At 43.7% G+C, this 26,969-nt stretch overlaps 9 protein-coding genes and 1 non-coding gene across 10 annotated transcripts; 1 reads left to right on the forward strand and 9 right to left on the reverse strand.

The window, feature by feature from the left end:
• Positions 1-6,163: 6,163 nt before the first annotated feature.
• On the reverse strand, positions 6,164-6,316 carry P175DRAFT_0431225 (uncharacterized protein; the record flags this gene model as incomplete). Its single annotated transcript, XM_040893473.1, has 1 exon — positions 6,164-6,316. A coding segment is annotated over one exon (153 nt), but the record flags the coding sequence as incomplete, so codon positions are not given.
• A 139-nt stretch (positions 6,317-6,455) lies between these two features.
• P175DRAFT_0498838 (uncharacterized protein) lies at positions 6,456-6,857 on the reverse strand. The gene has a single exon (XM_040896593.1). It carries the CDS (start codon positions 6,805-6,807, stop codon positions 6,601-6,603), a length of 207 nt encoding a protein of 68 aa, XP_040753702.1. The 5' UTR covers positions 6,808-6,857; the 3' UTR covers positions 6,456-6,600.
• A 1,131-nt stretch (positions 6,858-7,988) lies between these two features.
• On the forward strand, positions 7,989-10,369 carry cat1 (catalase catB; the record flags this gene model as incomplete). Its single annotated transcript, XM_040895155.1, has 5 exons — positions 7,989-8,264; positions 8,322-8,963; positions 9,014-9,178; positions 9,234-9,408; positions 9,462-10,369. The coding sequence occupies 5 exons, from the start codon at positions 7,989-7,991 to the stop codon at positions 10,367-10,369; spliced, it is 2,166 nt and encodes a 721-aa protein (XP_040753703.1).
• A 39-nt stretch (positions 10,370-10,408) lies between these two features.
• treA (alpha,alpha-trehalase treA) lies at positions 10,409-13,904 on the reverse strand (the record flags this gene model as incomplete). The annotated part of the gene is made up of 3 exons (XM_040895156.1): positions 10,409-11,847; positions 11,907-12,191; positions 12,243-13,904. The coding sequence occupies 3 exons, from the start codon at positions 13,902-13,904 to the stop codon at positions 10,663-10,665; spliced, it is 3,132 nt and encodes a 1,043-aa protein (XP_040753704.1). The 3' UTR covers positions 10,409-10,662.
• Positions 13,905-15,799: 1,895 nt separating this feature from the next.
• Positions 15,800-17,240, reverse strand: P175DRAFT_0473093 (putative proline oxidase Put1; the record flags this gene model as incomplete). The annotated part of the gene is made up of 2 exons (XM_040895157.1): positions 15,800-16,631; positions 16,678-17,240. The coding sequence occupies 2 exons, from the start codon at positions 17,238-17,240 to the stop codon at positions 15,800-15,802; spliced, it is 1,395 nt and encodes a 464-aa protein (XP_040753705.1).
• A 663-nt stretch (positions 17,241-17,903) lies between these two features.
• Positions 17,904-17,993, reverse strand: P175DRAFT_0t51. The gene has a single exon. It is a non-coding gene; the product is annotated as a tRNA-Pro (tRNA).
• A 678-nt stretch (positions 17,994-18,671) lies between these two features.
• Positions 18,672-20,189, reverse strand: P175DRAFT_0431144 (uncharacterized protein; the record flags this gene model as incomplete). Its single annotated transcript, XM_040893467.1, has 2 exons — positions 18,672-19,810; positions 19,880-20,189. The coding sequence occupies 2 exons, from the start codon at positions 20,187-20,189 to the stop codon at positions 18,672-18,674; spliced, it is 1,449 nt and encodes a 482-aa protein (XP_040753706.1).
• Positions 20,190-21,120: 931 nt separating this feature from the next.
• P175DRAFT_0490787 (putative C2H2 finger domain protein (Kin17)) lies at positions 21,121-22,310 on the reverse strand (the record flags this gene model as incomplete). Its single annotated transcript, XM_040895807.1, has 4 exons — positions 21,121-21,804; positions 21,875-22,055; positions 22,117-22,190; positions 22,257-22,310. 4 exons carry the CDS (start codon positions 22,308-22,310, stop codon positions 21,121-21,123), a joined length of 993 nt encoding a protein of 330 aa, XP_040753707.1.
• A 175-nt stretch (positions 22,311-22,485) lies between these two features.
• On the reverse strand, positions 22,486-24,992 carry P175DRAFT_0498845 (putative chromatin remodeling complex subunit (Arp9)). Its single transcript, XM_040896594.1, has 3 exons — positions 24,901-24,992; positions 23,407-24,829; positions 22,486-23,356 (listed from the first exon to the last, which is right to left on the reverse strand). The coding sequence occupies exons 2-3, from the start codon at positions 24,740-24,742 to the stop codon at positions 22,788-22,790; spliced, it is 1,905 nt and encodes a 634-aa protein (XP_040753708.1). The 5' UTR covers positions 24,743-24,829; positions 24,901-24,992; the 3' UTR covers positions 22,486-22,787.
• Positions 24,993-25,476: 484 nt separating this feature from the next.
• On the reverse strand, positions 25,477-26,444 carry nctB (negative cofactor 2 transcription regulator complex subunit NCB2). Its single transcript, XM_040896595.1, has 4 exons — positions 26,294-26,444; positions 26,209-26,235; positions 25,811-26,070; positions 25,477-25,753 (listed from the first exon to the last, which is right to left on the reverse strand). The coding sequence occupies exons 1-4, from the start codon at positions 26,313-26,315 to the stop codon at positions 25,634-25,636; spliced, it is 429 nt and encodes a 142-aa protein (XP_040753709.1). The 5' UTR covers positions 26,316-26,444; the 3' UTR covers positions 25,477-25,633.
• Positions 26,445-26,969: the final 525 nt, after the last annotated feature.

Below are 26,969 nucleotides of genomic sequence, written 5' to 3' on the forward strand. Positions count from 1 at the left end.
CTCTCCTTTATCGCCGTCGCCTTCGCGGAAGAGCCAAAGTGCAGGGTGCAGGGCGAAGGCTGCAAGAACGACGTCGCCGGCTATCATTGTTGCGACGGTCTAGCGTGCCCTTCGAAAGAGCAATTCGGCGGCTGGGGTTTGGTGAGCTTGTGATGAGTGACATTGTTTCAGAACACGAGAACTAATATACATATAACTACCCATAGTGCACCTAAGCTGGGGCTGGAAAGGTACTCGACTCGGCCCAGTTCAAAAATGGGACGGATACCCGCCAATTCTTTAAGGGCGGTTACGGTGCCTTGGATAAGGATACTTGTCGGATATATGATGATCCTAGGGGTAGCTCAATGGAAGCAGGTGATCGGATATATTGATGTGTGTGTCTGTTGGGGGGTTGTGTGCTTGCCTAAGGCCTTAATATAGGGTAATAACCCCCCTTTACTTATTAAGTATATCATGAAATACCCCTTTAATTTAATATACCCTCTTAGGTTTAAAGGATTTTATCTAGTTTAAACCTATAACTATATAATTTAAGATACTATTCTTATTCTAGATAGGTTTAAATTATATCTAGTAATAGGTTATCTATTAACTTTAGTCTCTCTACTATCCCTAAATTCTTTATAAATGCCTTAAAGCTTTAGTAGGGTAGTACCTTAATTAACCTATCTATAATTATCTTAATAATAGAATAATATAATACTTTTATTCTTCTTTTCTAGGCTTCTTACTTAATCTAGTAATTATAAATATCTATATAGTATAGCCTTATATTTAGGTAATTAATTTCCTTATTTACTAGTTAAATAATTTATATATTATTATATTAAATATTAATAATTAGATTTTCTAACTTTACCTAGATTTTATCTAGTAAATATTTAATAAAGATTCTTTCTTTTATTATATATAATAATACTAATAATTCTACTTTAATTATAGAGATTATTATAGTTACCTACTTACTAATTTTCTACCTTATTATATTTCTAAATAACTTTATAATATATCCTTATAAGCTTCTCTAGTCCTAATTATCTATAAATAAGGTATTACTATATAATAGATAGTTATCTAAACCTTTAAGTTATAGGATAAGTTTATTTATTCTTTTTAAATATTATAGGTATTAATCTACTTTAATATAGTATTTTTTACTAGGGTTTATAAGATACTAGAATAGCTAGGATACTATAAATATAATATCTAGTTAAGTTATAATTATTATATATATTATAAATCCTATCTTTTATTAATATTATTAAATATATAAGTAAGATACTCTATCTTAATCTTTCTAGAGTACTATTTTTACTAATATAGGAGTAGTATCTAGACCTTTCTTTCTATCTACTAGGTTAGTAATCTTATTAATATATACTAACTAACCTAGCTAGATAAGCTTATTCTCTCTATCTTAAGTAATCTCTATTTCTAGAAATTATTATAGGTTATTTCCTTCTATTATTTTAAACTAGTCCTAAAGTTCTTATATAGTAGCCTATATTTATACTAATAATTTTTAATAATAAGTAAATATAATATTATTTATATAAAAGAATATTAGAATCCTGCCTCTAGTAATATAATATAATTTATATAAAATAGATTTATATCCTAGTAACTTTAAGATCTTTTAGAAAGTTATTTACTATAAATAAAGAAATTATTTAAGTTTATATAGTATTTTCTTTAACTTTAATACTTTACCTAATTTTTAATATTCTAGAAATATTTCTATATATATTTCTTTATTATTATTTATATTAATAAATATATTTATAATATTATATTACTTTAATTCTAGATTAAATCAGGCTACTACTACTAGGAAGATTTAGAGGGATCTTACTACTAGAGTTATAATATATAGGTTCTTTATTAAATCTTCTTATTAATCTTCTTTTACTACTAGGCATGCTTTATATTTAGTTAGGTTACTATTTTAATTACTTTTATATATATATACTTATTTATATTCTAGTACTTTTATATACTTAGGTCTATCTACTTTTACTTATATTTTTATTATTTTATAGCTAGTTAGATAGTCCTGCTCTGCCTTCATGAATTCTTTAGATAGTAAGTAGTTTTTAACTTGGCAGTATATCTTTAGAAGGGTTGATAGCTAATCTAGGTAGGTCCTAATTAGACTCTCTGGTCGCCTATTCTGTCTTTGCATTTCTACCTTGGAGGCTAGTATTCCATCTTGTTGGGTTGGTTGTATTAACCTCCCCGCCATGAATGCTGATTTCCATGCAATTTGGTGGCTTCCATTTGGCTCGGTTTCTTCTTTAGTTTTGGCCATCTCATGTTGGTATCCTTATCCTTATCCGCGGCTTCAAGTGCTGATCTTGACATTTGAACTAGATAATCAAGCGAGTTGAAATTACCTTCTGGAATATCCCCTATTATAGGGTGATTTATATTTGATACTCCCTAGATTAGAATATAAGTTTTAACTTTAATATCCTTAATTATTTATTTAAATTTATTAATTTTAATTATTAGAAAGTTATTCTTTATTACTTAGATAAATATATTTTTATTTTCTAAGAAGAATTCTTTCTTATTAAATATAATATCTCTTATATAGATAATCTTCTTTTTCTTTCTTAGGTTCTATATTTAATAGATATTAGTAGATTTATATCTTACTATATATCTTATAAATACTCTTAGGTTAAATTACTTTTTATACTTTATTATTATAGTTACTTATAATTTAATTATTATAAATACCTTATAATTATATGCTTTTAAGTAAGCTCCTTAGGGTTTCTTATATTCTATTACTACTCTATCTTGGTAGGTAATATAGATATAGAATTAGTTAATTAGTATTTTCTATCCTACCTAATATTTAGGTATTTAATTATATAGGTATATTATTATATAGATATATTTAGGCTATAAAAATATAAGTAATTTTACTCCCTATCTTATTATATATACTTTCTCTTTTATTATACCCCCTAAGTACTCTATACCTCTATTTTAGGCTAGTATATATAGAGTAGAGTAGTCAAGTCTTACTTCTTTAGATTATATAAAGTCTTCTAACTATTCCTTTATCTTACTATTTAACTTAATTATTTAGGGTTTAATATTATATTACCTCTCTAGGAGGGTAAATAGATTAAGTAGGGTATTTTTAATTATCTCTATATATTAGTCTAAGAAGTAATAGTCCTATATAAAACCTAACTACTTATTTATAACTAATAATAGGGCTTAATAATTATCTATTTCTATTTTAAAGTTATAAAAATTAATTACTAACTATAGATCTAGTCCTTCTATAGTAATATAGTCCTTTTAGTTAATTTTTTACTTTATTTTTGCTATACTATAAGTATTATATTCTATTATAGTAGGTCCTCTAATCTTTACCCCCTTAGTATTTTTAACTAGATAATCTAATATCTATAGTCCTGGATATTTAAAGTATAAATATTACTATTTTATATCTCTAATATTAGTAATAGTTTAGAATATTACCTGGCCTATTATATTATATAATTTACTATTATATTTTATTATAAATTAATTATATTTCTTATTAAGATAGGCTATTACTATACCTTTAGATATATAAAATAGATTAGAATTAGGATTATTCTTAAAATAGATACTTATTTAGTTTAGTAATATAAGTAATATTAGATTATATATTATTTCTTTATAATAAGCTATATTTTTAAGAATTATATAGCTATATTTTATATCTTTATTTCTTTAAGTTATAATTTATATATTAATATTTTTATATTTTATAATAAATACTTTTAAATCTCCTACCTATATATAATTATCTTATATTAATTTTATATATTACTTAAATTAATATAAATTATTAAATATATAAATTAATAATCCTAAGTTAAAAATAATAGAATATTATAATAAATATAGTATAATTTTAAATTAAATATTAAATAAAGCTTTAACTTTATTTTTATTTCTATCTTTTATTTAACCTACTTCTTAATTACTTCTTTTTTCTAGTTATTTTAAATTTTATTTATTTTATTCTTACTCCTTTACTACCTTTTTAGCTAGGGCCTTATTTATCTTGAGTTATATATTAACTAGCTTTCTTATTATACTTCTTTTTTTAAAGTCCTTAAGTACCTTTTCCAGGAATAAATAAAAATATTATATTTATTTATATCTTTAAAAATATATATTATATAATTAATATAAGTTCTTAAAAATACTTCTTTTAGAGTCTATTCTTCCTATATTATTATATTTATACTTATATTTTATTCCCTTATCCTATAATAGGAATATTTCTTTATTACTAGTTATATTTATTATATCTTTAGTAATAAATATTAGTCTAAAAGCCCTTCTACTAGTCTTATTATATTACTACAGGAATACATTAATAGTATCATAGAAGTTATTTATTATAATATAGAATAATAATATTCCTGCTAGTATCTCCTTCTTATAGTCTAACTAATAGGATATAGTCTAGAATAGAGCTAGATAATATATTATATTTAAGAAGTCTTCTATCTAGTCTAGTAATAATATTATAATTTTAAGATTTACTTTAATTATCTATTAAATAATAAATTCCTAGTTATTTAATTAACTAACTAGATTACCTTTTAGGGGTCAGATTATCTTTATATAGATATTATAGGCTATATTTTAAATTTATCTCTAATTAACTATTATATATTCTTTTAATTTAAGGTACTACTTCTCTAGAATTTTTATTAGCTTATAATAAAAATAGTAGATCTTTAGAAAAATAATATATTAAACTTAATCTTTTAGTTTCCTAAATTTTATAACCTAATAATTATACTTATCTATTTCTATTTTATAAAGTATTACTTTAGAGTTAAAGTCTTATAATAATATTATAGAATTCCTAGTACTATTTACTAGTAGAGTTTCTCTACTATCCCTAATTAATCTAGTAAGTTATTATAAATAACTCTTGCTACCTTTTATTATTTTCTATAGATTATTATCTCTTGCCTGTACTTTAAATAAGGATTGCTATATTAGCTAGTCTTCCTACTTAGTAAGCCTCACTATATTATCTTTATTATTAGTAGTTAGAGGCATTGCGCTCAGTATTTTACTAATTAATAGGTTTAGTAGGGGTTATTAGTATTTCAATAATTAGTAGGTTTTAATAGGGATTATTAGTATAGATTCACGTGCTTTAAGCAAATATAAGACTCTTAATTATTAGATATATAATGATCTTAAGGGTAGCTCAATAGAAGCAGGTGATCAGATATATTGATGTGTATGTCTATTAGGGGGTTGTGTGCTTGCCTAAGGCCTTAATATAGGGTAATAACCCCCCTTTGCTTACTAAGTACATCACGAGATACCCCTTCAATTCAACAATACTTCGCTGACTATATATATTCACCTGGAGCCATGGATCATCAAGTAAGTCTTTGGCGTTGCTTCGATGTTTCGGGTCCCATGTGAGCATCCGCTTAATAAACGCAATAAACATCTTCTTGTCTTCTCCACTAATTTGGCTTATGGCAGTCTCGAAGCTCAGTGTTGGTATCCTTAATGGCGGATCGAATTTTCCTACTAGAGGATAAGAAAATAAAAGTATTAGTTAAAAGAGTCCTCCGTACTTACCATTAATATCATAGAACATCGACGTTCTTCTACCCTGTGAAAGAAGATCCTTTGGAGGTGGTCCTTACAAAGCTGTAATATAACTAACTAGTTAACTATACAAGATAGCTTTAGTCATTATACTCCCTCAATAAATCAACTGCTGCAAAGAGTGAGCGATTCTCCAGTAGATCCCATAGCTAATCAATTATTAGTGAATGGAAAGAGTTGAGTTCTAATAAGTAAAGTAGCTAACCATCCCCCCTAAATTCCATATATCTGCGCGGTATGTCCAGCCAGCATCAAGAATTACTTCTGGAGCACAAAAGGATTCTACCTGGATAGCACCATAGTGCGGACCATCACTAGAAACAGCAAAACCAAAGTCAGTAATGGTGACGATGCCTTCGAGATCTGTAACTCAGACTCTGCATCTTGCCGTCCTTGCCTGTTGGCCGCATTGATCTTTATCGCAACATAGCGATCTAGTAACCATCGCCATCTAAATTAATTCCCTTGGAACACTCGTTATACCAAGGGGACTTGATCTTTACCTGTAGAGGTCCCTCGCGAGCCACACAGTAGAGCTCGTACCATACCCAAGCTTAGTAGTCAGTTGATACCTGGCATCAATGATCTCTCCTAATCGCGCCGGATAGAATCGCTTGGGGTCGTAGTAAGGGGTTTTCTCTTCTTCAACTAGAATGAGATCGGACGAGTTTCAGAAGATTCAAGATCCGCTGTCTCGAAGGATACATTTTGCTGATGGTTATTGAGAACTAACCATCTGAGCCTTTCATTATGCCCTAGACTAGTACTTGAAAGCAAGAGTAAAATGGAATAATCCTTTATAAACCACCAGAACATCAGTTAGGACATTGCTATTTATATTAGAGACTGTTGCCCCTATTTTACCCCCATTTCGATGTATTTAACCTTCATCCCTGAACGATAAATTATTACATAGTAGCTATTTCACTAGGCGATCTATAAGTCCGGCTGAGCGGACGGGAAGCCATGTTTTCCACTTCCTATAGTTGTATGTGAAAGATGCCTTGAGTCTGGATTCTCTACCAGGCAACTCATGACTTCCAGCACCGGAGAGACCAGAGATGTGACGGGATTCCTCTTCACACGCATTATCACTCCTCGTTCAACCAACCAGCGACCCTTGCGGTTGAATCCTCTCCTCATGCCTGCATGCTGAGATTAAGGTGACAAGGGACAGAGTCGTTAAAGGAAAGACTATTCCGCTGCATGTGCGGACAAACCAGGCGGCCCGCCTACAAATAAGCTTACGGTCACTATCAATCAAATTTAATCTATTATTAGCCACCAGAACGCTCAGTTATTGGTTCTTGGAGAAGCTCCGTGGCAAAGACTACTGATTCATCGACGCTACTTGCAGTTCAAGACTTCAAGTCCCAGGCGAGCTTTCGAGTTCGGGGATTTCCTTGCAAACACTGGGGAAATTCAGCCCAGCTGCCTCGGGTTACATAGTACATAGTCACACAGTCTTCCTGTCTGACACCGCGAGGAAATATCACGGTTCCTTGGTATATGACTGGTCAGAAAAGTGATTATGGTCATCGTCGCTTATTGGGATCGGCACGCATCAGCTTCCCCAGGCCGTGCTAGCAGTAGTTACACTCTACAGACCGCTGTTCGATCTGGAGCTGGCTGAACCCTCCGCAGTTGCGCTGGGTAACCGCCCAGTGGCCAACAGAATCGCCAGGATATTCATGCATCCATCTACAGCGTAACCAATCAGTCCTGTAGAATCAAAGACACCTCACAAACAGCTCGACCTCGCCCTCCGAGCCAGAGCAAACTGATTGGTGGGACATGGTACTCTGTATAGCCCTAATGATCATCACGACTAATAATAACTATCAGTCTCGTCGCCTATACAAGAGAGGCCCAACGCATCCCTAGTTGAACGGGATAATCATTCAAGGCTCTCCTTGCATGGACAGGGTGTAAGACGGCGCCAAATCAAGTCACCCTCTACTCCGCACTCCGTACAGGAATCAGGAAATCATCTTACCAAGCAAGCACCTTGGCCTCTTAGCTAGCAATATATAGCGCACACGTTCAATCTCCGCTTCACCACTTGGCAGTATTCTTTCTAAGCCCAAGGAACTTTCCCTGTGGTGTCGCTCATGCCCGTTCCTGCAGGGTTTGTCCCAATGACCTTTCCTTCCCAGGAATAATTGCCAGTTCTGGTCTGCGTTGCGTTGCATAAGTAGCTCTTCATCTGCATTCCATGAACACATGCTTTGCTGCTTGGATCGGATCCGGTATATAACATTCATTGTAGCAAGCCAACTGCGCCTCCCTCTTGCCTTACATAGTCCCTGATCAGTCTTTCCACGATGGCCTTTCAGGCTCTCAGTCTTGTTGGTCTCATCGGCCTCGCTAATGCCGTATGTCCCTATATGACCGGCGAGCTCTCAGCTCGTGACACCAATCTAGATGCCAGCGAAGATTTTCTGTCCCCGTATTACCTAAATGACCAAGATGCTTTCATGACAAGCGACGTGGGCGGCCCAATCGAAGACCAATTCAGTCTGAAAGCTGGCGAGCGTGGTTCAACTTTGCTTGAGGACTTTATCTTCCGTCAAAAGATCCAACGATTTGACCATGAACGAGTATAGTTCCTCGTTCCTCTAGGTCTTATTTACTGTTCTCCTTGCTGACTTTTTCAGGTTCCCGAACGTGCTGTACATGCTCGGGGTGCAGGAGCTCATGGTGTCTTTACTTCTTACGGTGATTTTTCGAACATCACAGCGGCTTCGTTCCTTGGTGCGAAAGACAAGCAAACTCCCATCTTCGTCCGTTTTTCCACTGTTGCGGGAAGTCGAGGGAGTTCCGATCTGGCTCGCGATGTGCACGGGTTTGCCACGCGGTTCTACACTGATGAGGGCAACTTTGATATTGTCGGCAACAACATCCCCGTCTTCTTCATCCAGGATGCAATCCGATTCCCCGACCTGATTCATGCCGTCAAACCCCGAGGTGATAATGAAATTCCACAGGCTGCCACCGCTCACGACTCCGCGTGGGATTTCTTCAGTCAGCAACCTAGCACAATGCATACCCTCTTCTGGGCCATGGCTGGCCACGGAATCCCTCGATCTTTCCGTCATATCGATGGCTTCGGAGTTCACACCTTCCGGTTCGTCACCGACGCTGGGGCTTCTAAGCTGGTCAAGTTTCACTGGAAGACTCTCCAGGGCAAGGCCAGCTTGGTTTGGGAAGAAGCTCAACAGGTCTCGGGGAAGAACGCAGATTACCAGCGCCAGGACCTTTACGAAGCTATTGAGGCAGAGCGCTACCCTGAGTGGGAGGTACGTGGCCCTGGTGCTAATGATTATGCTTCTAACGCTCATGAAAACAGCTTGCCGTGCAAATTATGGACGAAGAAGACCAGTTGCGCTTTGGTTTTGATCTTCTCGATCCAACTAAAATCGTACCCGAGGAGTATGTTCCTTTGACCAAGCTAGGCAAAATGACCCTCAACCGCAACCCTCGCAACTATTTCGCGGAGACCGAGCAGATCATGGTAGGCCCCTCGATATCTTCTTCCGTGGATGACCCTCTAACGAGGCGAGTGACAGTTTCAACCCGGCCATATTATCCGGGGTATAGATTTCACCGAAGATCCTTTGCTCCAAGGCCGTCTTTTCTCATATCTTGATACACAACTTAACCGCAATGGGGGTCCCAATTTCGAGCAACTCCCAATCAACCAGCCCCGTGTCCCTGTTCACAACAATAACCGTGACGGTGCTGGTATAGTTATCCATCTGTTGTTGCCAGTCTTCCCAGTCTGACGGATTGCACAGGCCAGATGTTTATACCACTTAACCCAAATGCTTACACTCCCAATACCCTCAACCAGGGCGCGCCGAAGCAGGCCAACCAGACTGTTGGCCGTGGTTTCTTCACTGCGCCTGATCGCGCCGCCAGCGGCCATCTCGTCCGTGCCCTCAGCTCTACCTTTGAAGATGTGTGGTCTCAGCCGCGCCTCTTCTTCAACTCCCTCGTGCCAGCTGAGCAACAATTCCTAATCAATGCGATCCGTTTCGAAACGTCCAATGTCGCCAGCTCCATTGTCCGTAGCAACGTTGTCCTGCAACTGAACCGTATCTCGAATGACCTAGCGCGCCGTGTTGCCCGCGTCATCGGGGTGGAAGAGCCTCAGCCAGATCCAACCTTCTACCACCACAACGTCACCACCGATGTTGGCGCCTTTGGCCACAAGTTGCAACGTTTGGATGGCCTCAAAGTCGGAGTCCTTGCCTCCGTCAATGTCTCAGCCTCCATTGAATCCGCGTCTTCGCTCGCAGACCAGATCTCCGATGACGGGGTCGATGTCATCGTTGTTGCTGAACGCCTCGTCAACGGCGTAGATCAAACCTATTCAGCCACCGACGCGATCCAGTTCGATGCTATCATTGTCGCCCCCGGTACAGAGTCCCTGTTTGGGCCTCACTCTGCGACAGCTCCTCCCAATGTCGGCAGTACACTCTACCCTGCTGGACGCCCGCTCCAGATTCTCATCGACGGATTCCGTTTCGGAAAACCTGTTGGTGCCCTGGGCAGTGGCTCCGTGGCTCTGGGAAATTCTGGTATTTCCGAATCCCGCGACGGCGTTTATGTAGCTCAATCCGTTACCGATGCTTTCGTGGGCGATATCAAAGATGGTCTGCGGACCTTCAAGTTCCTGGATCGCTTTCCCGTGGACCAGTAAATAATCAAACATCCCATTTTATTCATTTCCACCTAATCCCCCATTCATTCCTTCATTCATGGCGTTGCCAGCCGGTATAGCAGATAGTCTTCTGGCTTTCTTCGCCCGATGCTGGAATTCCATTCTCAATTCTCTAATAAAGCACTAGGTCCAGATTTTTATCCCATCACGTCACGTTTTCTGTGCAGTTGATGGTTTCTATTTTTACAGTCACACCCCCGAGGGAACTTGCTCAAATAAAATCTAATTCCATTCGCTATTCGGTTCCTTGGTGTTCCTGTCCTTATTGTTCCCTAGTAGTTTATCATAGCACCTCCACCTCTATTCAGTCTCTTCAAAGTAGCCGTATCCCGAGAACTCATTGTCCTTGTCGACTTGGTCTGATCGACTTGGGAACCAGGCCCAAGAATTGCCCATTCAGCCACTGTTGCACCGGTATCATCATGCGCCCCGGAGAGCGCCTGGTTCCCTGAGATCAACAAGGTCGCGTACCGGGAAACAGGGACAGGGACATCCAACTGAATGGTGGTCGTGTTTCCCACGGGAAGAGAAACTTGATTCGAGTCCACGGTCTGCTCAGAATACGGCAGAGATTGCTTGATATTCGTCAGGGATGCCACGATCCTAGCGCCGGGAGGCGTGGCAGTCAGCGCAAGAGCCGGGTTCTGCAGCGGCTGGTCGTGGAAAATCACAGTGGCGTTGACGGGCGGCGCCTGCGCCCACTCAAAGTGGAACCCGGACGCCATCGTCTGCAGATGCCGGCTAGCTGCGCTAAGTTGTACAGTGACAGAGCTCGGATTAGCCGATTTCGGCTGCCACCGGGTGGAAGTTGCGCCGTCAACAATAGAGAGGGGGAATTGGCCTGGTTCAAAATCATCGGGCGAGAAAACAGGGGTACATTGGACTAGATTGCCCGGGATGCTGTTGATCGTTCCAATTTGGCGGTTTTGAACGGTAAGAGGACGTCTGATGGGGAGGGTATATACGGTTGCGTTGGACTCGGGGCCAACGTATACCGGAATAGAAGCATTGGCAAAACGATGATCGGCTGTATCTAAGGGGGGAGCATGCGCCGCTCGTTGGATGACTGTGTGGGTGTAGTTTGACCTAGCCGAGATCGGCCATCCCCGCCAGTAAAAGATCCGATACGTGATATGCGGGATCTGTGGTGGAAGATTGGGTTCAATATGGATCGCCTCGTCAGGGAGGAGTCGGAGACCTAGATAGCCGAAGAGCACGACCTGGTTGGCGCCGCCATGGCCCGTCAAGAAGGGATAGGCTGGGTGAGTGCCACCGTTGATGCTGGCGTCATCGATCATCTGCTCTGAGAGCTGGAAAAAGGGTGCGCGTGCATATGGCGCAAACGAATACTGCTGGTAGGTGTATGCCGAGCATCCGGAAGGAGACACAGCTCCTGCCACAATGGAGAAGATCGCCCAGGTCATTGCGGGACCATCTGCAGACTGTTTATTGGCATACTGCACTTTACGTTAGTGTTGAGCTTTTGGATTTGCTTAGCATAGAAGCAAAACCTCACATAATCCAAGTCAGTTAGAGAGCTCTGAGAAGTATAGTTATCATACACCAGAGGATAAGTGGCAAGCACAACATCAGCCTGCTTCACTACGGCAGTCCCGTTCATTGTCGTATATTCCAGCGTAACCCCATTCTCTCGAAGAATCAAAACGTTGTCCGCAATTTCCGACCATGTCTCGTTCATCTCAAAGCCGAACTGCTGACGGAAAGCATTAGCGTACTCGAGCGTCTCGGAGATCATCGGCATTGTAAAGCCACCAGCATCAACATGGTTTGCATATTCGTCCTAAAGCAAACAGAGTCAGCAAATAGCATCGTTTTGAAAGCTGAAACTTACAGGATCTGTCATATTTGTCAGGGTCCATGAGGTTCCGTTGGGCTCTACAAGGTTGGAGTAGAGCGTGGCCACAGAATCATAGATGGGGAAGTGCTTTTCACGGAAAGTATCAGTGTCGCCGCTAGTCACCCACTGGTAGATCAACGACAGCCCAATATCACCATTAAGATGGTACTGGTAGTCCCAACAAGGACCAGTCCCTGTGCAATTTCCAACCCGGCCACTCGTCCAAGGATAAACAGCTGCAGAAGGCTCCACGTATGTCTTATTCTTTGACCCTGCGAATGTGGTCTTTGCGTTTGCCTTTGCTTGGGCGTATTTCTCAGTACGATAATTCGTAACTCTCTGGGCAGCCTCAGGGTGGGATGCAACCAGTCCTGGCTGCATCCAGACATCAGCATCCCAGAATACCAAACCAGCATACGAGTCGGATACGAGCCCCCCCACCGAGAGACTATCAACGTTAAGGGGTGCGTCAGAAGCCTCACGAATAGCCTTTTTTCCGACTGTATTCTGCAACAGATAATATGGGTTTGTAACCGAGATGATAGCCGAACTAATGATATTTTGATCATCTGGCAGCTTTCCCGTGGATGGGTTCACGAAACGATCAACAGAATTATCAGGCATGATGGAGGCCCACTCCGCAACATGCGATTGTAGACATCGAAGATACCCAGCCGTCAAGGCTTGTGATACTGCCTGTTTAGCTGTCTGCTGCGGGTCGGAAAATGCATCCGTCGAGGCAGCACCAACAAATTTGGTGATTCGAACTTTCTCACTGGCAGAGAACTTCACGTCTACAGCCTGTGCAATTGATGACTCATTTATATTCACATAAGCCTTACCGGTCACAATCCTGCGAGAAGACAAATGGACCGCATCCGAACCAGTGATGTTTGCATATATGTACGCAGTAACGTTCTCAATTCCCCAAGGACGTACTGCCGAATAAATGGCACCGTCGTCCTGCCCAGATGACACGAAATCCGTACGGACTGCGGCGTAGCCGTCTAACACATTGACAATTATCGCCTCCGAGTCTATAGAAGGGATAATCTCCATGTCGACAACCGCCTGGTTAACATTCAACTTATTTGCAAAAATTCGGTATGTGATTTTGTAGGAGCCCTTATCCCCCGCTGCAGGAGTCCATGTATAAGACCACGACAACATTCCTGCTTTGAAATCATAGGTGGAAGAAAAGCCTGTGATAGTTTGGTTGTCCACAGTTGAGTCAAGATACGTTTCGTCACCCAGGTCGATGATGAGGCCGCTCCAGTGAGGAACTCCACTGATAACGCTTTCGCCTCCATATTGATTTATCCAGGGAAAATTAGACCCATTCGTTGTAGGCTGATAGTCGTAAAATCCAGCAATAGTAGCAAATGATTGTCGTCGGGAAAATAATGGCCACCCACTTATCACATCACCATCCACAGGCATATCAAGTTCAAAGAAAGGTCCAATACTGGAAACGCTTATGCCAATATACCCATTGGCGACAGAGCCACGCGACTGATAATGACCAGGATCAGGGGTGGTAGTTGTGAGCAACCAATGATCATCATCCCAGGAGACTCCGGGAAACACAGTCTGATAAGTGTTATTAGAACCCACGAGGGTCTTTTCAATGCCATGGCCGCCACCATGCCGTCTCATGCAACCCGAAAGGCGGAGATTCTTGCTCTGCAAACCGCTTCCTTTCACCAGGAGCTGCTGCAGGAAGGATAGCCACAAAATTATGGTCTTCCTTTGCAATCAGTTACCCAGATAATTAAGACAAAGTTCAGACCACATAAATGGAATGCACACACCGTTACCCTCATTTTGCAATACCTTCTAGACAAATCAGGGACGGACGCAATCTAAGAGGTCAATTCTCCGGTAATAGTGTGTGTTGAAAGAGGTTTCATAAACACTTGCGTGCACGGTCAGATTGTCATTCCAGTTCCAATATATCTCCGTCCTCATATTCGAGATTACCAGGCTGAACGGCAATCCCTCTGGATGCTGGAGGAGGCCCAGACTTAACTAATAATTCCCCGCAAAGCTTAGGGAGTGCCGGAACGCACGATCAATTGAATGCGACCTACTCCGTACATTCCATGGAGTAGTAGTTTGACTCCGCCTCGACCACAATTTGATTGCGGGGTATTCAGCCACAAACAAAAGCAGCAACAATGATTGGAAGCAAGATATATAAATCCGGGCGGAACTACCCTTGTTCATCGCAATTTGATTGACCAAAGCCTATTGACGTCGAACAATGACGACTTTGACTCAAAACGGGTGGATTCAACGAGCAGCTAAAACTCAGAAAAGCCAACGGCGTTGCCTAGTGGTGTGGGGTTTGGTGGAAAGGCTAAAGCAGTTCGGGATTCCACGATTAGTTCGATAATTAAGCGATGAGGAAGTCTTGACTCTTGAGTGAAGGGTTACAAGCCGTGGTGGGCCTGTCCGGCAGCCCAACTGTTCTGCGGATAGGGACGATTGAAACATTGTCGAATTAAGAGGTCCGATACGGAGATGAAATCGGTAGATGAGCAGCTTAATAACCATAGCAATGGTGTTAGTTGGTCAACTAACTATTCTGCATAGTTGGGGATGAGTCTAAATTCGACATCGAGAATCAAGGGATTTGGAAAATTAAGGGAATTGAAGCCTCAGGCAATAACCCAAATCACGCTTCGATCGCCCAACAACCGCATCTCAACTACAATTCCGACAGTAATATCACAGCACCACTTCAAGGTATGCCCCTTCTTCAAATAAAGTCAGGAATATTTACTGACAGCTACATGCTCAGTATCCCTGCCACCAGAGGCTGATCCAATAATTTGTCTCCAAGCCGTCACAATGAGCAGACCATCTCTAGTCGTTGCAATCTCCAAGCCTCGCTGAGGGAACTTCCAACACTGGCTGACTCGGAAGACCTGACCTTCGAGGCAGATGGCGAACATCTCTCTTTTGCCAAAGTGACGTCCAAAGGGAAGCCTTCCGACTTGGATACCTTGATTGAGTCTATATTTGTCGGGAAAATTGGACAACCAGATATCCCCACAATAAGGTAAAATCGCGTGAGCAGGGTCACAGTAGACAACGAGACGCTATAATGGGACTGCCAGGACTATGTATTAGATATACTCGAGGAGTGTTTCTCGATCGGGATGACCGGATTACGCAGAGGCACAGAATTTCTGCGAAACAACTTTCAACAGGTTGAGGGGTAATCAGGTACTTTCTCGACGGGAATTAGCGATACCCCTCCCGAACTCGGGGCTATGAGCCGACAGCGACGCAAGGCTACCTGGGTAGGTTCAGAGATTAATAGTTGACGAGCTGAATTCTACAAAGTTGTCTGCACTTTTAATATATGCTGTCACGAGGTACCTGGCGCGGGGCCTCAGTGAGCTGAGCTGGCATGATGTGATTTGTAGGGGCGTTGCATAACAGCTTCGATTTTACCAAGGAACTGCCTGCCAATTATGTCCGTGCAGTAATATACTGGAGAAAATGTGGGGATAAATGCATCTATTGGTGCCATTAACCTTCTGTCACCATCGAAAACGTCTCCATGCTTCCTTTCTCAGCGCAACTGCTGTATGCCTCGTGCGTTCCATAGCTGACTGGTTTTCAACCGCTCTGCGCAGGAGGAAATGAAGGCACTCTTCCACCGACCCCCAGGCCAGACACTTGAACACCCCCGGCACTGCATCATATTTTCCTTGGCCCTGCTCAGTGGCCACATCTTCTGCTGAGTTGTGCGCCAGCAGTTCACAGCTCACCTCGTCCGCCATCCCTTGCAGTTGGCCCAGCTCAACCGGGATCGTGGGGAGGCCATTTTGGACACGATATCTCGATATAGAATACGCCTTCCGTACACTTTCTGCATTATGAGATGCGACGAATAATCTAACGTCGGGCCAAACGCGCAACGGCGGTGATTCCCCTACCGGAAATTGGCGAGTGAGCAGGCTTTGCGCGATATGGTTGTAATTGTTGTCAGTATCACTCTTGCTATCGTGAATTCGTGTTCTGTAGTCATGTGCAATGTATGCGCCTCGGACGAGCTTGATTCCTAGTGTCCATCCCTCTTTCTGAGCAAGTCGAAGGTGTCGACTCACATTCTCACTTGAGGTCTTAAGGTACGCTTGTATGGTGTTGAAGACCACCACGGTGCCGTGGCGATTGAACTCTCTCATGAGATCAATTGTCCAACTATCGATGGCTGGTTGGAATATCTGCTGCTCTGCATCAATCCAGAGTCGGGAACCTTGGGCTGCCGTCTCCGCACAGATCTCTTTTATGGCTTGCTGAATCCGTGGGGGTGGAGTTGTGTCACCTCGCGTGAGTGCTTCAACAGCCGCAGGACCTGCTCCAGTGAACCTAAGCCGGTTAGGTTTTTGCTCAATTTGCAGGCGATGTGAATTACTTGATCCCAAGATAGTCACCCTTTTCAATCATTCTTAGTGTGCGCAGATTCCCTTCCTTCCACTCATCAACCGCGCGATCGAGCACCTCGTGCTTCGTGGTTTCACATGCCACGTAAGGGTCAATATCCTCGACTTTTGCGATAGATTCTCTAGCGTACCCCAGAATAACGCCCTTGAATCCCAGACCCTTCATGTACTTTACTGACTGACGAACCTCTCTCTCATTTTCACCGGCACAAAAGTGATTATAGATTGTTGTTCGCAGAAGGTATTTCATGGTAGGGTTTTTCGATGGATGAAGCCACGAGGACTCGGATTCGATCACATACTTGAGCAATCCTAGGCAGGGCTTCAAGAGCGGCGACGACATGATTGATGTGAATAGAACCGAGTAAAGCAGGGTCTTGGTGGGGAGAACCGCCAGAGGAGGCTCCTTTGGGGCCGATTGTGGTTGTATAAGGGCATGTTGCGTAGTGGACGAGGTCGATGCATATGCTGAAAGCCTGAGTCCTGGATAAAATAGCAACCTAGCCCTCGTGGGCCAGGAGACTTTTGGATACATCCCTACCACCATTTGAATTCCTACCATTCGACTGACCCGGACAATACTGCCCCAGGCCTCTTATTTATCCTTGAGAGTGAGGGGGTTCCTCTGGCTAAGCCACGTAGGTTCACTGCGGTAGATAGTTACTACATGATTAGCTTCAATCAGACGATGTGGATCACATCCCATGGACCAGCCAGCTGCCTTTTTTTCTATTCCCTCAATCAAGTATTTCGAACAAATTGACTGTGAGCAAACCTCTCGGAGGTGCATCCGACTGCACTCGGGTTAGCCACCCGCGGATATAACAAAAGAACGATACAATCAAGTTCTGGAACTATATCAGCGGAAACAACCGATTATTCTATCTATACCCATGTCTCTTGAGGTATTTTAGCTATCCATGTCTACCTAGGTACGGAGTAGTCATATCTATATCTCTTCTTTACCAATCAGGAGTGAAGGGGGCGACGACTGCATAGAAATAGACATGGGTTCGGGATGTGATCCCGAGCGATAGGAACCAGTGCACCTTGTATTTTTCAGAAGTACAGCAGCAAATCAATGATGGAGTAAATTACATTATAGTAAGTAAGTAGTTAGTTAGTTAGTTAGTTAGTTAGTACTCCGTATAAAAAAAAGCATTCATTTGACCGTCAGCAAAAAAGAAAAAAGAAACAAGGCCCGAGCCGCGGATCGAACGCGGGACCTCTCGCAGATATGCTTGGGTTAAATCCCTAAGCGAGAATCATACCACTAGACCACCCGGGCTTGTGTGTTGGAACGGCTGGAAAATTACTTACATAACCCTAAACATATTACTTGCTTAATTGCTCCTAGGATAGGTTATATGTGCTCGTAAAATCAGTTGCTAGGTAAATCAAGAAATATCAGAGTTTATACTGGATTATCTCTTCGATCTCAAGTCGAGTAGCTTGGTATTCTAATTACTATATGTTGGGTGGGATAGAACACACAGGACAAAATTTCAAATTCTACTATATACCTATATATGTATATATATTGATGTTCGGATTGGGAATCAATGGGTCATCCATCCACATTCCCAGGCGCAAAGCCATGCTGAACACCCGACAATAACTGAAACTGGTACTTTTCCACCGGATTTTAAATTGAGGAAGATAATTATTAACATGAAATACATTTAGGTATTCAGGTAAGAACATTGGGACACTGGGTATACCTAGAATTGGCCTAGATCTCGGTCTCCATAACTAACTATTCTCTGCCCAATGTCTGACAATTTAAAATTTGTTGCGAGTATCTAATTCTGCTTCATGCAGGTATATTCAGACATGTCCAGTCCCAGGCTCAGGTGTTAAGACCGTAAGAAAGAGCATAATCGGTAATGTGGCCAGGTTCAACAGAGGTCGACCAGGTATGGATTTAAAATTATATACCAAGAGCTAATCAATCAACCAATATTATCTAGATACTGATACAGGCGAAGCTCATCTGCTTCGTGGTAGAAGGAGTATCCCAACTATTGACAGCCTGCGACAAGTCCCAGTCCATGTGGACGTAGGGCCAGCATAGTCGGCGAGTACCAATGTTGACCATGTCACCTGCGACATAAGTGTCCATGGCCTTCAGGGGGCTTCCGACTACCTGGCCGTCTCTGTTCACCTGCTGGAAGTACGAGCCTGCAAATGTTCCACGGCAGCCCATAGCATCGAAGTCACAGATGGGGTCCGAAATTTCCTCCCAAGTAAGAAGGGCATTGATCGGTCCGAAGGCTCCAACGTGAACATTAGAGCAATCATTTTCTCCCTTCTTGACCCACTGGACTTGGCTGTCGCCGTCTGCCGCGCCAACCTCGGAGCTAGCCTGTGCACCAACCTTTGTATACTTATCAGAGAGCAGAGCCATAGCGACATTGCGGTTGTTGGTGCGGTTCTTCGCCTGGGTGTATCCACTGCCCATCCAGGTGTTTTCGGTCAGGTCAATAGCGCCACGAGAAGTCCAAGCGAAGACATATTTTGCGGTTTTCCCAAAGCGAGCCAATGAACTGTAGCTACCGGACATGCCACCCATTGGTTCTCCAGAGGCCCCGTTGATTGTGTGCTCATTGGAGATTTTGACGCCGTCGTTCATCATACCCTGGGTCTTGGTATTGAGCCAAATAGCTCCTTGATCTTCGGCACAGATGCTGGCGAATGGAGCTTCATCAGCTGCTTCAAAAGCAATACCGGTGTTATGGCTGCAGCCCCAGGAGCTAGAGGCTCCGGCGATATCGACAAGCTTTCCGTCATTATTCACGTACTGGATGCTATCGCCAAAATGACCCGAGGCCCATCCGGCGTAATCAGTAACGACGAAGTAGGCTCCGTACATGCCAGCGGCCTCAGAGTACACTAGGTCACCATTCATATCAGGAGAGGCAGAAAGGCCATCCGCTGCGTGTACGTCAGGGCCACCTAGCCAAGTTTTCCAGGTCTTGCTTCCGTTCGTATAGCGATAGAGAACAGGGACTGGGGTGTTATCGGGGGGCGCGTTGGTGGTTCCAGAGGGCATAGCCTCATTCGTCAGGAGGGCAAACCCATCGTTGTGGGCAACCAGTCCACCAGCTGTATCGATTAGTTCAAGTTCGCCTTCAGTCTCCAACTAAAGGAGTATGCGGGCATAGCATATCATACCTTCTTTACCACCGGAGACGGTAACAGTAGCCCCAACCGCCTTGAAGGTACTTGGGTCCACCTTCTGAACGTGCACATCGGTCCCACTAGAATCGAGGTAGGCAAGGTACGCAGATTTCTCGTCCGGAGAAACAGCAAACGGGGTACGCCGATGGTGAGGGTAACCGGTCCAGTACGCGTCCTTGACAGGATTGAACGCATTGGTCAGCTGCAGCGTATTGACATGCTTTTCGAATCGAGAATCAGACAAGACAGCAGTAGCACTCTGCACCGCAGAGAGCAACGCAAAACCAAAATGCCAGAAGTGCATGGTGAAACGTCGGCCAGCCGTCAATTATGAAAGAAAGAAAATACACTGTCCGAAGAAAGAAGAAACAAACGCATAGCTGCCGAGTAGCTGGCGACCATCCTGCCGTAATATACGGAGTAGAAAGTTGTGTGACTTCTCCCACCGCAAGGCCAGCAGCTCCAGATTAATGGCATATATTGCGCCAAGCATAACAAACGGGTCTGAGCCTGCAATAATCGGCATATTTCCGCAGCATAATTTAAAAAAAAAAATAAACACGAGGAGGGTGTTTCGAGGGCTAAGAGTCTAGGGAATCAGGATGAAACCTCCAACCCTAACTAAATAGTGGACCGGGTGTTTCAGCAGCGAAATGAGGTGCAGGAGCGCCATGAGACAGGTTCTCCCTTTGCTTCAGATTTTTTTTCCCAAGTAGAATGTGTCTTGCAATAGCCGTAAATCTAGACCTCTGTATGCTATTGTTGGGGCGTTGCCTGACAGCAATTCTTATTTATGTGAAGCACAATCCTCGTCTTCGTTGGTCGTGAATTCGGTTAAAAGGCCCGGGGGTTCTATGTCGCGGAATTATTGTTCTGAAACTAGTAAGAGACTATCGATACACTGCGCTTTAGATACATGAAGTGGCGTATCCCACACGTTCAGTTTCTCGGCGCCTGGTCAAGGCTTTCTTTAATGCCCTTGATGAGTAGAATGTGAGGAAGGTATTGGGGTCAGCAGACGCGCGAAATGATATTGCAGCGAACCCGCAATTTGAATGCTCATTCTAGGCCGACCCCCAGTGGGAATGAATTGAAATGATCAACCCGATCTGATATCGTTCCAACAATGTGGCTGCCTAGGGAGCAGAGGCGAGTTCTGCGAAGCTGAACCCGTTATGTACCGGTTTCTGCCAGTACAGAAGAAACCAAAGAAGGGCTTGGCGGTTATCCAGGATTCACGATACTTTGGGTCGTTTGGAGTTGGGCATGCCGGAACCTCCACCGAGGCGCTTTCGTTGCATTGCTTCCATCTCCTGTTTCATAATTCTTTCTTGCTCCGTCATCTTCTTGGGGGCAGCCAGAACCGGTCCTTTCTTTCCGGCCAGCGGGTTCTTCTTTGCAGCGGAAGCAAAAACATTCTTGGGCTTATTAGCACCCCCTAGTGACATTGTCAACTTCGGGGCCGCCGGAGTTGCACCCTGGGCTGGAGCGGGGGATGCAGCAGCAGAGGATTCCGGTGTTGCCGAAGAAGCCTTCTTATCCTGTTCCTCAGTCGATTGCGTCTCGCCATTTGACTGATTACTTCCCTTCGAGACGAACCCGATATTTAACTTCACCTTCTCACCCTCCTTACGTTGTAGATTCCGGGCCTCGGGGTCGACTTCGTCCTCATTCTCTATGTTCATGCGCGCCCGTTCAACCTGTTCCTGGATCTGTCGTTGCTCACGTTCTTCATCTCCCCTGTCTTGCCGGTCCTTCTTCATGATAGCTTCGCGTCGCCTCATCGCATCCGGGCTCCGATCAATATACGAGACAAATAAACCCTTCTCTGTCTCCTCAACATGGCACAGCCCTTCGCGACCCAGATGCGCAGCAAATTGGGTAAGGCTCTTCCATTTCGTAGCGTTCATGTGAATGTGCTGCAATTCCCGGTATGTCAACATCACCCCTCATGGCCTCCCGGAAAAGAGCAGTAGCCGCCAAACTCACCTCCTTATCCGCAATAACCTGCTGGTAAAACTGATTGATATGGACCTTCTTCTCGCCATGCGTAGACCTCAACGTATTTAGAAAATTATCGATAAACTGCATGCTGTAATCTTCGATATATTTCTTCGGGTCCTCCCCAATAAGCAGCACCTGGCGTACATGACTCTCGCTCTGAACATGGCTGTTATCAGAATACCCCTTAGCTCATCGCATTCAGAACCAGAGGAAAAGAAACCACTCACCATTTAAATCCATTTTCATCGCGCATTTGGCGTTCACAGGCCTGACAGTACCATCGCAACCGACCTAGTCCTTTCTAGAACATGTCAGCATCTTGTCGCTTCAGCCTCCATCATATCCCATCGCCCTGAAAGAAACGCACAGCTTTGAGTTTGTTGCCGATCGCTTTAGTACTCCCTGCTTCAGCGCGTGGCATTGTGGCGATTAAGGTACAGCGACCGCTTCAAGGATATTGAAGCTACTTCGCAGTAAGCAGGCGCTGATGATTGAAGGAGGTGGTTGTTGTGGCGAAGAGGAGGTCAAGCCGAGGCCATCGTGGATTATATAAGCCGAGTCACGTGGTGTTACTCGTCCAGGTCTTAAAAAAAAAAGAAAACGTCAAGGAATTTTTATATGCAATGCCTTGCTATTGAACACCAAGATATCTACTAGTTAAACCAGACTCCATCAGTCCTACCTGCATAATGAAGCAGACTGCTTTTCTAATAAATAATAAAAAACGACGCTCCTCGTGTAGAATACAGAACCATTCAAAAGGAAGTGAGATAAAAAGAGACCAAGGAATTTGAGGAAAAGCACCAAGCTGGAAAGTCAAATATTCGTAGATAGTGACGGAATTAAGGCCTTATTCGTATCACGTTTGCTCCTTTTCAAACGCGGTTCGATATAACAATTACATAACATATTCGTGGATAGCTGAAGGTCCGTTTTCGTTATATTCCACGCGGCTCATGAAGCCCTTGCTGAGACCTTGATCAAGGACAAAAATGACTTTCGACGCAACTTGAGCTCCCAGGAAAGCAGCTTCTTCCATGCCATGGTGGCCACCCCCTGAGCCCGGAAGGCCAGGACTGGAGGCATTTTGCGCCTGGGAGTTGGCTCCGCTCTGTTCTTTCCATTCGGGGAAGTACTCGGGTGGTTTGAGGGTCTTAACCGATGTAGGGGTCTGAGAGTGACCGGTGGAGCGGTGGTGAGAAAGTGAGGGGTCCATTGAAGGAGTTCCTGGGGGCATGTTGGTGACAGCAGGGTTGTTCGAATGGGTAGCAGCAACAAGCAGAGGGTTCACGCCGTGGCCAGCAGGATGGTGCATTGGCCCAGGTTGACCTTGGGGTGCCGGAGTATTTGTGCCTCCGGTGGGAAGTGGTGTGGAGAAGTTGGAGGGGATCTCGGAGGTAAAGATGGTACCTGAAGGCGAGAGAACGAACTTCTGAGTGATGGTGTTAAGTAGGGCCTGGGTGAAACCTATTCAAAATTAGCGAAGAAATAGAACTGCGACTACACAATGGACAAACCCTTGATTTTGCTACCGTTGCCAACGACAATCAACGAATCCCACAGATCGCTTCGTTTTGTCGCGTCAGGCACCGCAAGAATAGTGTGGTGAATCTGCGTAGCGATATCCTCCAGAATACCGCTGGACAAACGATCCCCTGTGTTTTGTTTTGGTGTGGCAACAAGGAATCGCTCAACCCCGACTTCGATATCTCTCGTTCGGCGGATGAATCGCCTAGGTCCGTTGTTCACGTCCTTTTCTGGCTCCAGTCTTACAAACTCTTCAAACTGGAACGCTGCCCTTGCTTTCTTCGAATTCGGAAGACGGACAGGCTTTGCACCCTGATCTGCGGTGCCCTTTTTCGAGGAGGACTTTTCTGCTTTCTCCTTCTCCCGGTTTGCTAAGAATTCGCTGGTATTGCCGCTAATGATAGCGGCTACATCCAGCACATCCTCGTCCTCATCATCTGGGTTGCCACTCTCATTTTGGGATTGAGCACCTTCACCCGGGCCACGGGGAGCAGAGTTGGCTCCTTCCTGAGTTCCTGGAACCTGGCTGGCGCCCTGTCGCGCGGTAGCGGCAGTACCCGGTAAAGGTGTGCCTGGGGGTAAAATCTCGGTGATATTGCTACGCTTAAGCTGCTCGCACATGTCCTTGGTGAATCCTTTTGAACCCAAAAGTTCAATCAACCTCTCGGTCATATAATCGCCACCGCATCCTTCCAATGCAGTGCCTCTCCCATGCTCATTGACGATGAAATCTGCGACCGCGGTCACGTCGACTTTGTCTTTCCCGACATCGATAACAGTCGCAGTAGATATGCCATATCCATAGCAGACAGCGAGTGCGGAGTCCATGAGACAAAATGCGGGTGTCTTGAATTTTTCAAACACAAACTGGGTGATAGTTTCCCGATCGCGCGCAGACCAGACGGGTTGGGAAATCAGCATGATTGGCGTGTGGAATGGTGGGCTAAGTGTGTTGTAGACATGTGTTAGAAGAGCAAAGAAGCAGGGCCAGTCGATAACACGTCCATTCTCCATGGGATAGACCGCTCCTTCATCAGACGCCACATCTTCCTCGTAGAAAATCTCCTCCACCTTGTGCTCCTCGTTTCCTTCCTTAGCTTCCCCGTTCTCTCCATCTCCCGAGGCATCCACCCTCTTGTCTTGTTCCGGATTCTCCTCTTTCAAACCGTTCCCTGTTTTGGCTGTCGCCTCCTGCGTGGTCGGCTCCGCGTCTTTCATGTCCACATCCTCCTTGGGCGCGGTAACACCGTTGGTGGATTTGACCTCCTGCCGCCTCTCGCGGATCTTGTACGGCTCATATTCGCCCTTTTTTTCAGCCGGGAACATTCGTGTGGGGAAACGATATCGAGCGGGCGTGAATGACTCTGGGAGACCCAGTTGCGCCAGGGTCACTTGCGATCCTGGCGCAATTATCTGAACCAAGGCAATTAGCACGGGGAGGCATTCAGGGCGAGGCGCGGGGAATCGGAAGAAATCAGACATACCAGAATATGTTCATCTTTGAACGGTGGCATTCTCGACGACTCAGGATAAAGAGGCGAGGAGACAATAGCACGGTTGCAACGAGAGACTGAGTAGCTCCTCTGTCCCGCGGTGTTTCCAGCCTGCGACCTTTGCGCGCTGGGAGGTTGGGCGGAAGCTCAATCGGGTTAAGCGCCGTCACGATTCGACTCATCCCAGAGTTTTTTTTTTTTTTTTTTTTTTTGGTTGATCGGAGGACTCGTAAAGAAAAATGTTAAGGTGGTCAAAATAATTATCTCGATTGTCCTATTACGACTTAATATTTTACATATATTTAGATATCCATGCGAGGCCTGTAACTGAAGATTGCTTGTTTCATAATCAATATCTAGAGGCGTTCACGGCCGAAAAAATATACATCGATCGACCATACGGCTATAGCTACTCACTCATCCACTGAGCGGAAATCGAAATAGTAATTTACAACTATATAAACTATTTGAATGTTCCTGAGAAATGGAAATTCTAGTCTTCAACATATTCACTACTACTAGAGTTATTCCAAGACACGGTTGAAAAATGTCTAATGTGTAGAATTAAGCCACCAACGGACGACCCATTTTTATATTGATATTAAATATCAGAACCTCCTAAACTCCATTTGTCTCTCCTGAAAGGTAAACTCCGAATCCTAATTGCTCTATGTCCAGCACGAGTCCATTCATATTAACTTTCTTATGCCTGTACCATCACACCTCATTCCGGGGCAGCATGGTACTTCTCCGTAGCAGAGCGGAATAACTCTTGTTGTTGACGAAGCAATTCTTCTTCAGACAGCCCGCTCTGTTCCATCTTGCTCTGCTTCTTTTCTCGTGACTATTGTCCAAGACGTCAGTTTCTGCTTGACTAGCAAGCTACGCCTGGGTAACACACCTTCAGCTGTTCCTTGTGTTCCTCTGCTACTGCAAGGACGTCAGGGATATAATCCCCAAAACCAAGGTCACGTAGAGCCCGCTCCACATGCTCACAGGCAATGGTTTTCTTCGCTTCCTTCTCGCTGATATCATTGGCTTCGGAGGAGATCAAGGTGATAAATTCGACACAGCATTCCATGAGAAGATCTCGCGCATCTTTGGAAAATGTCTGACCAGAGGAAGGGGGTAGAATCTCAGTGATGATTTTCTGGACCGTCGCTAAAGATCAGTCAGCACCTGAAGCGCAAACTACCAGTCCGGGTGTTCGAAATCGAAGCGTAGGGGAAACACAGCAGTCCGGCTCGGGGAAAGGGTAGACAGTCATAGGAACAGTAGCCACGCGACCGCGTTACACACCTTTAGGAAGCGACAGGTCGTCGTTTGCTATCCAAAAATCAAGGTTAGCATGTTGAATGTGCCAAGACATACGCGACAGACTTACAACTGAATTCTCGGTCTGACATGGTGGAATGTGAAGTATTGGCCCGCGGTACACGGTAGCTGGTAGCGAGAGTTGAAGGATAAGATGAGAATCGTATTTATTTCACTGTATCTTGGGTCGTGTTGGGCATCCCCTCCTTTGTTCTGCGGCGGTTCTTCTCTGATCGCAAATAAATCCCGATGCGGACTCGACGCGGAACGGAACAACCAAGGGGCAGAATCCTACCGCCTACGTTCCCTTTTCTTCGGCTGTGATTTTTTTTCAGCTTTGTTTTTCTTCATCCTCGCACAACGTTGCAAAAATCTCGAATGAAAGTTGTCTTGGATGGCACATTGAATGATTTCTTCACTACTTCTGCAACTAACTTCCATGGTATGTGCAATTATATCCCCTACAATTCCTTCCTTACCATGATGAACATCGTTGTCGCCCCTATCAGACCATTCTATGGTGACGTACACTGTCCAAGCCAAACGGACTACTGATATTACCTCCAACTGGAAATTTGTTATTCAATGACTCCTTTGTTCATTGCTGACTTCTGAAGCTTTAGTGAATTTCCAGGAAACTTGTGCTTCGCGGACTTGAGAATGCTGTAGTAGATCAGACCCTCGTTGGAACCGTTCCCTCGTGATAGGTATGATGATAATTTTTCTTTTTGTTTCCCTTTTTTTGT

This window comes from Aspergillus ochraceoroseus (genome assembly GCF_002846915.1).
Source record: "Aspergillus ochraceoroseus IBT 24754 chromosome Unknown P175scaffold_2, whole genome shotgun sequence".
NCBI lineage: Eukaryota > Fungi > Ascomycota > Eurotiomycetes > Eurotiales > Aspergillaceae > Aspergillus > Aspergillus ochraceoroseus.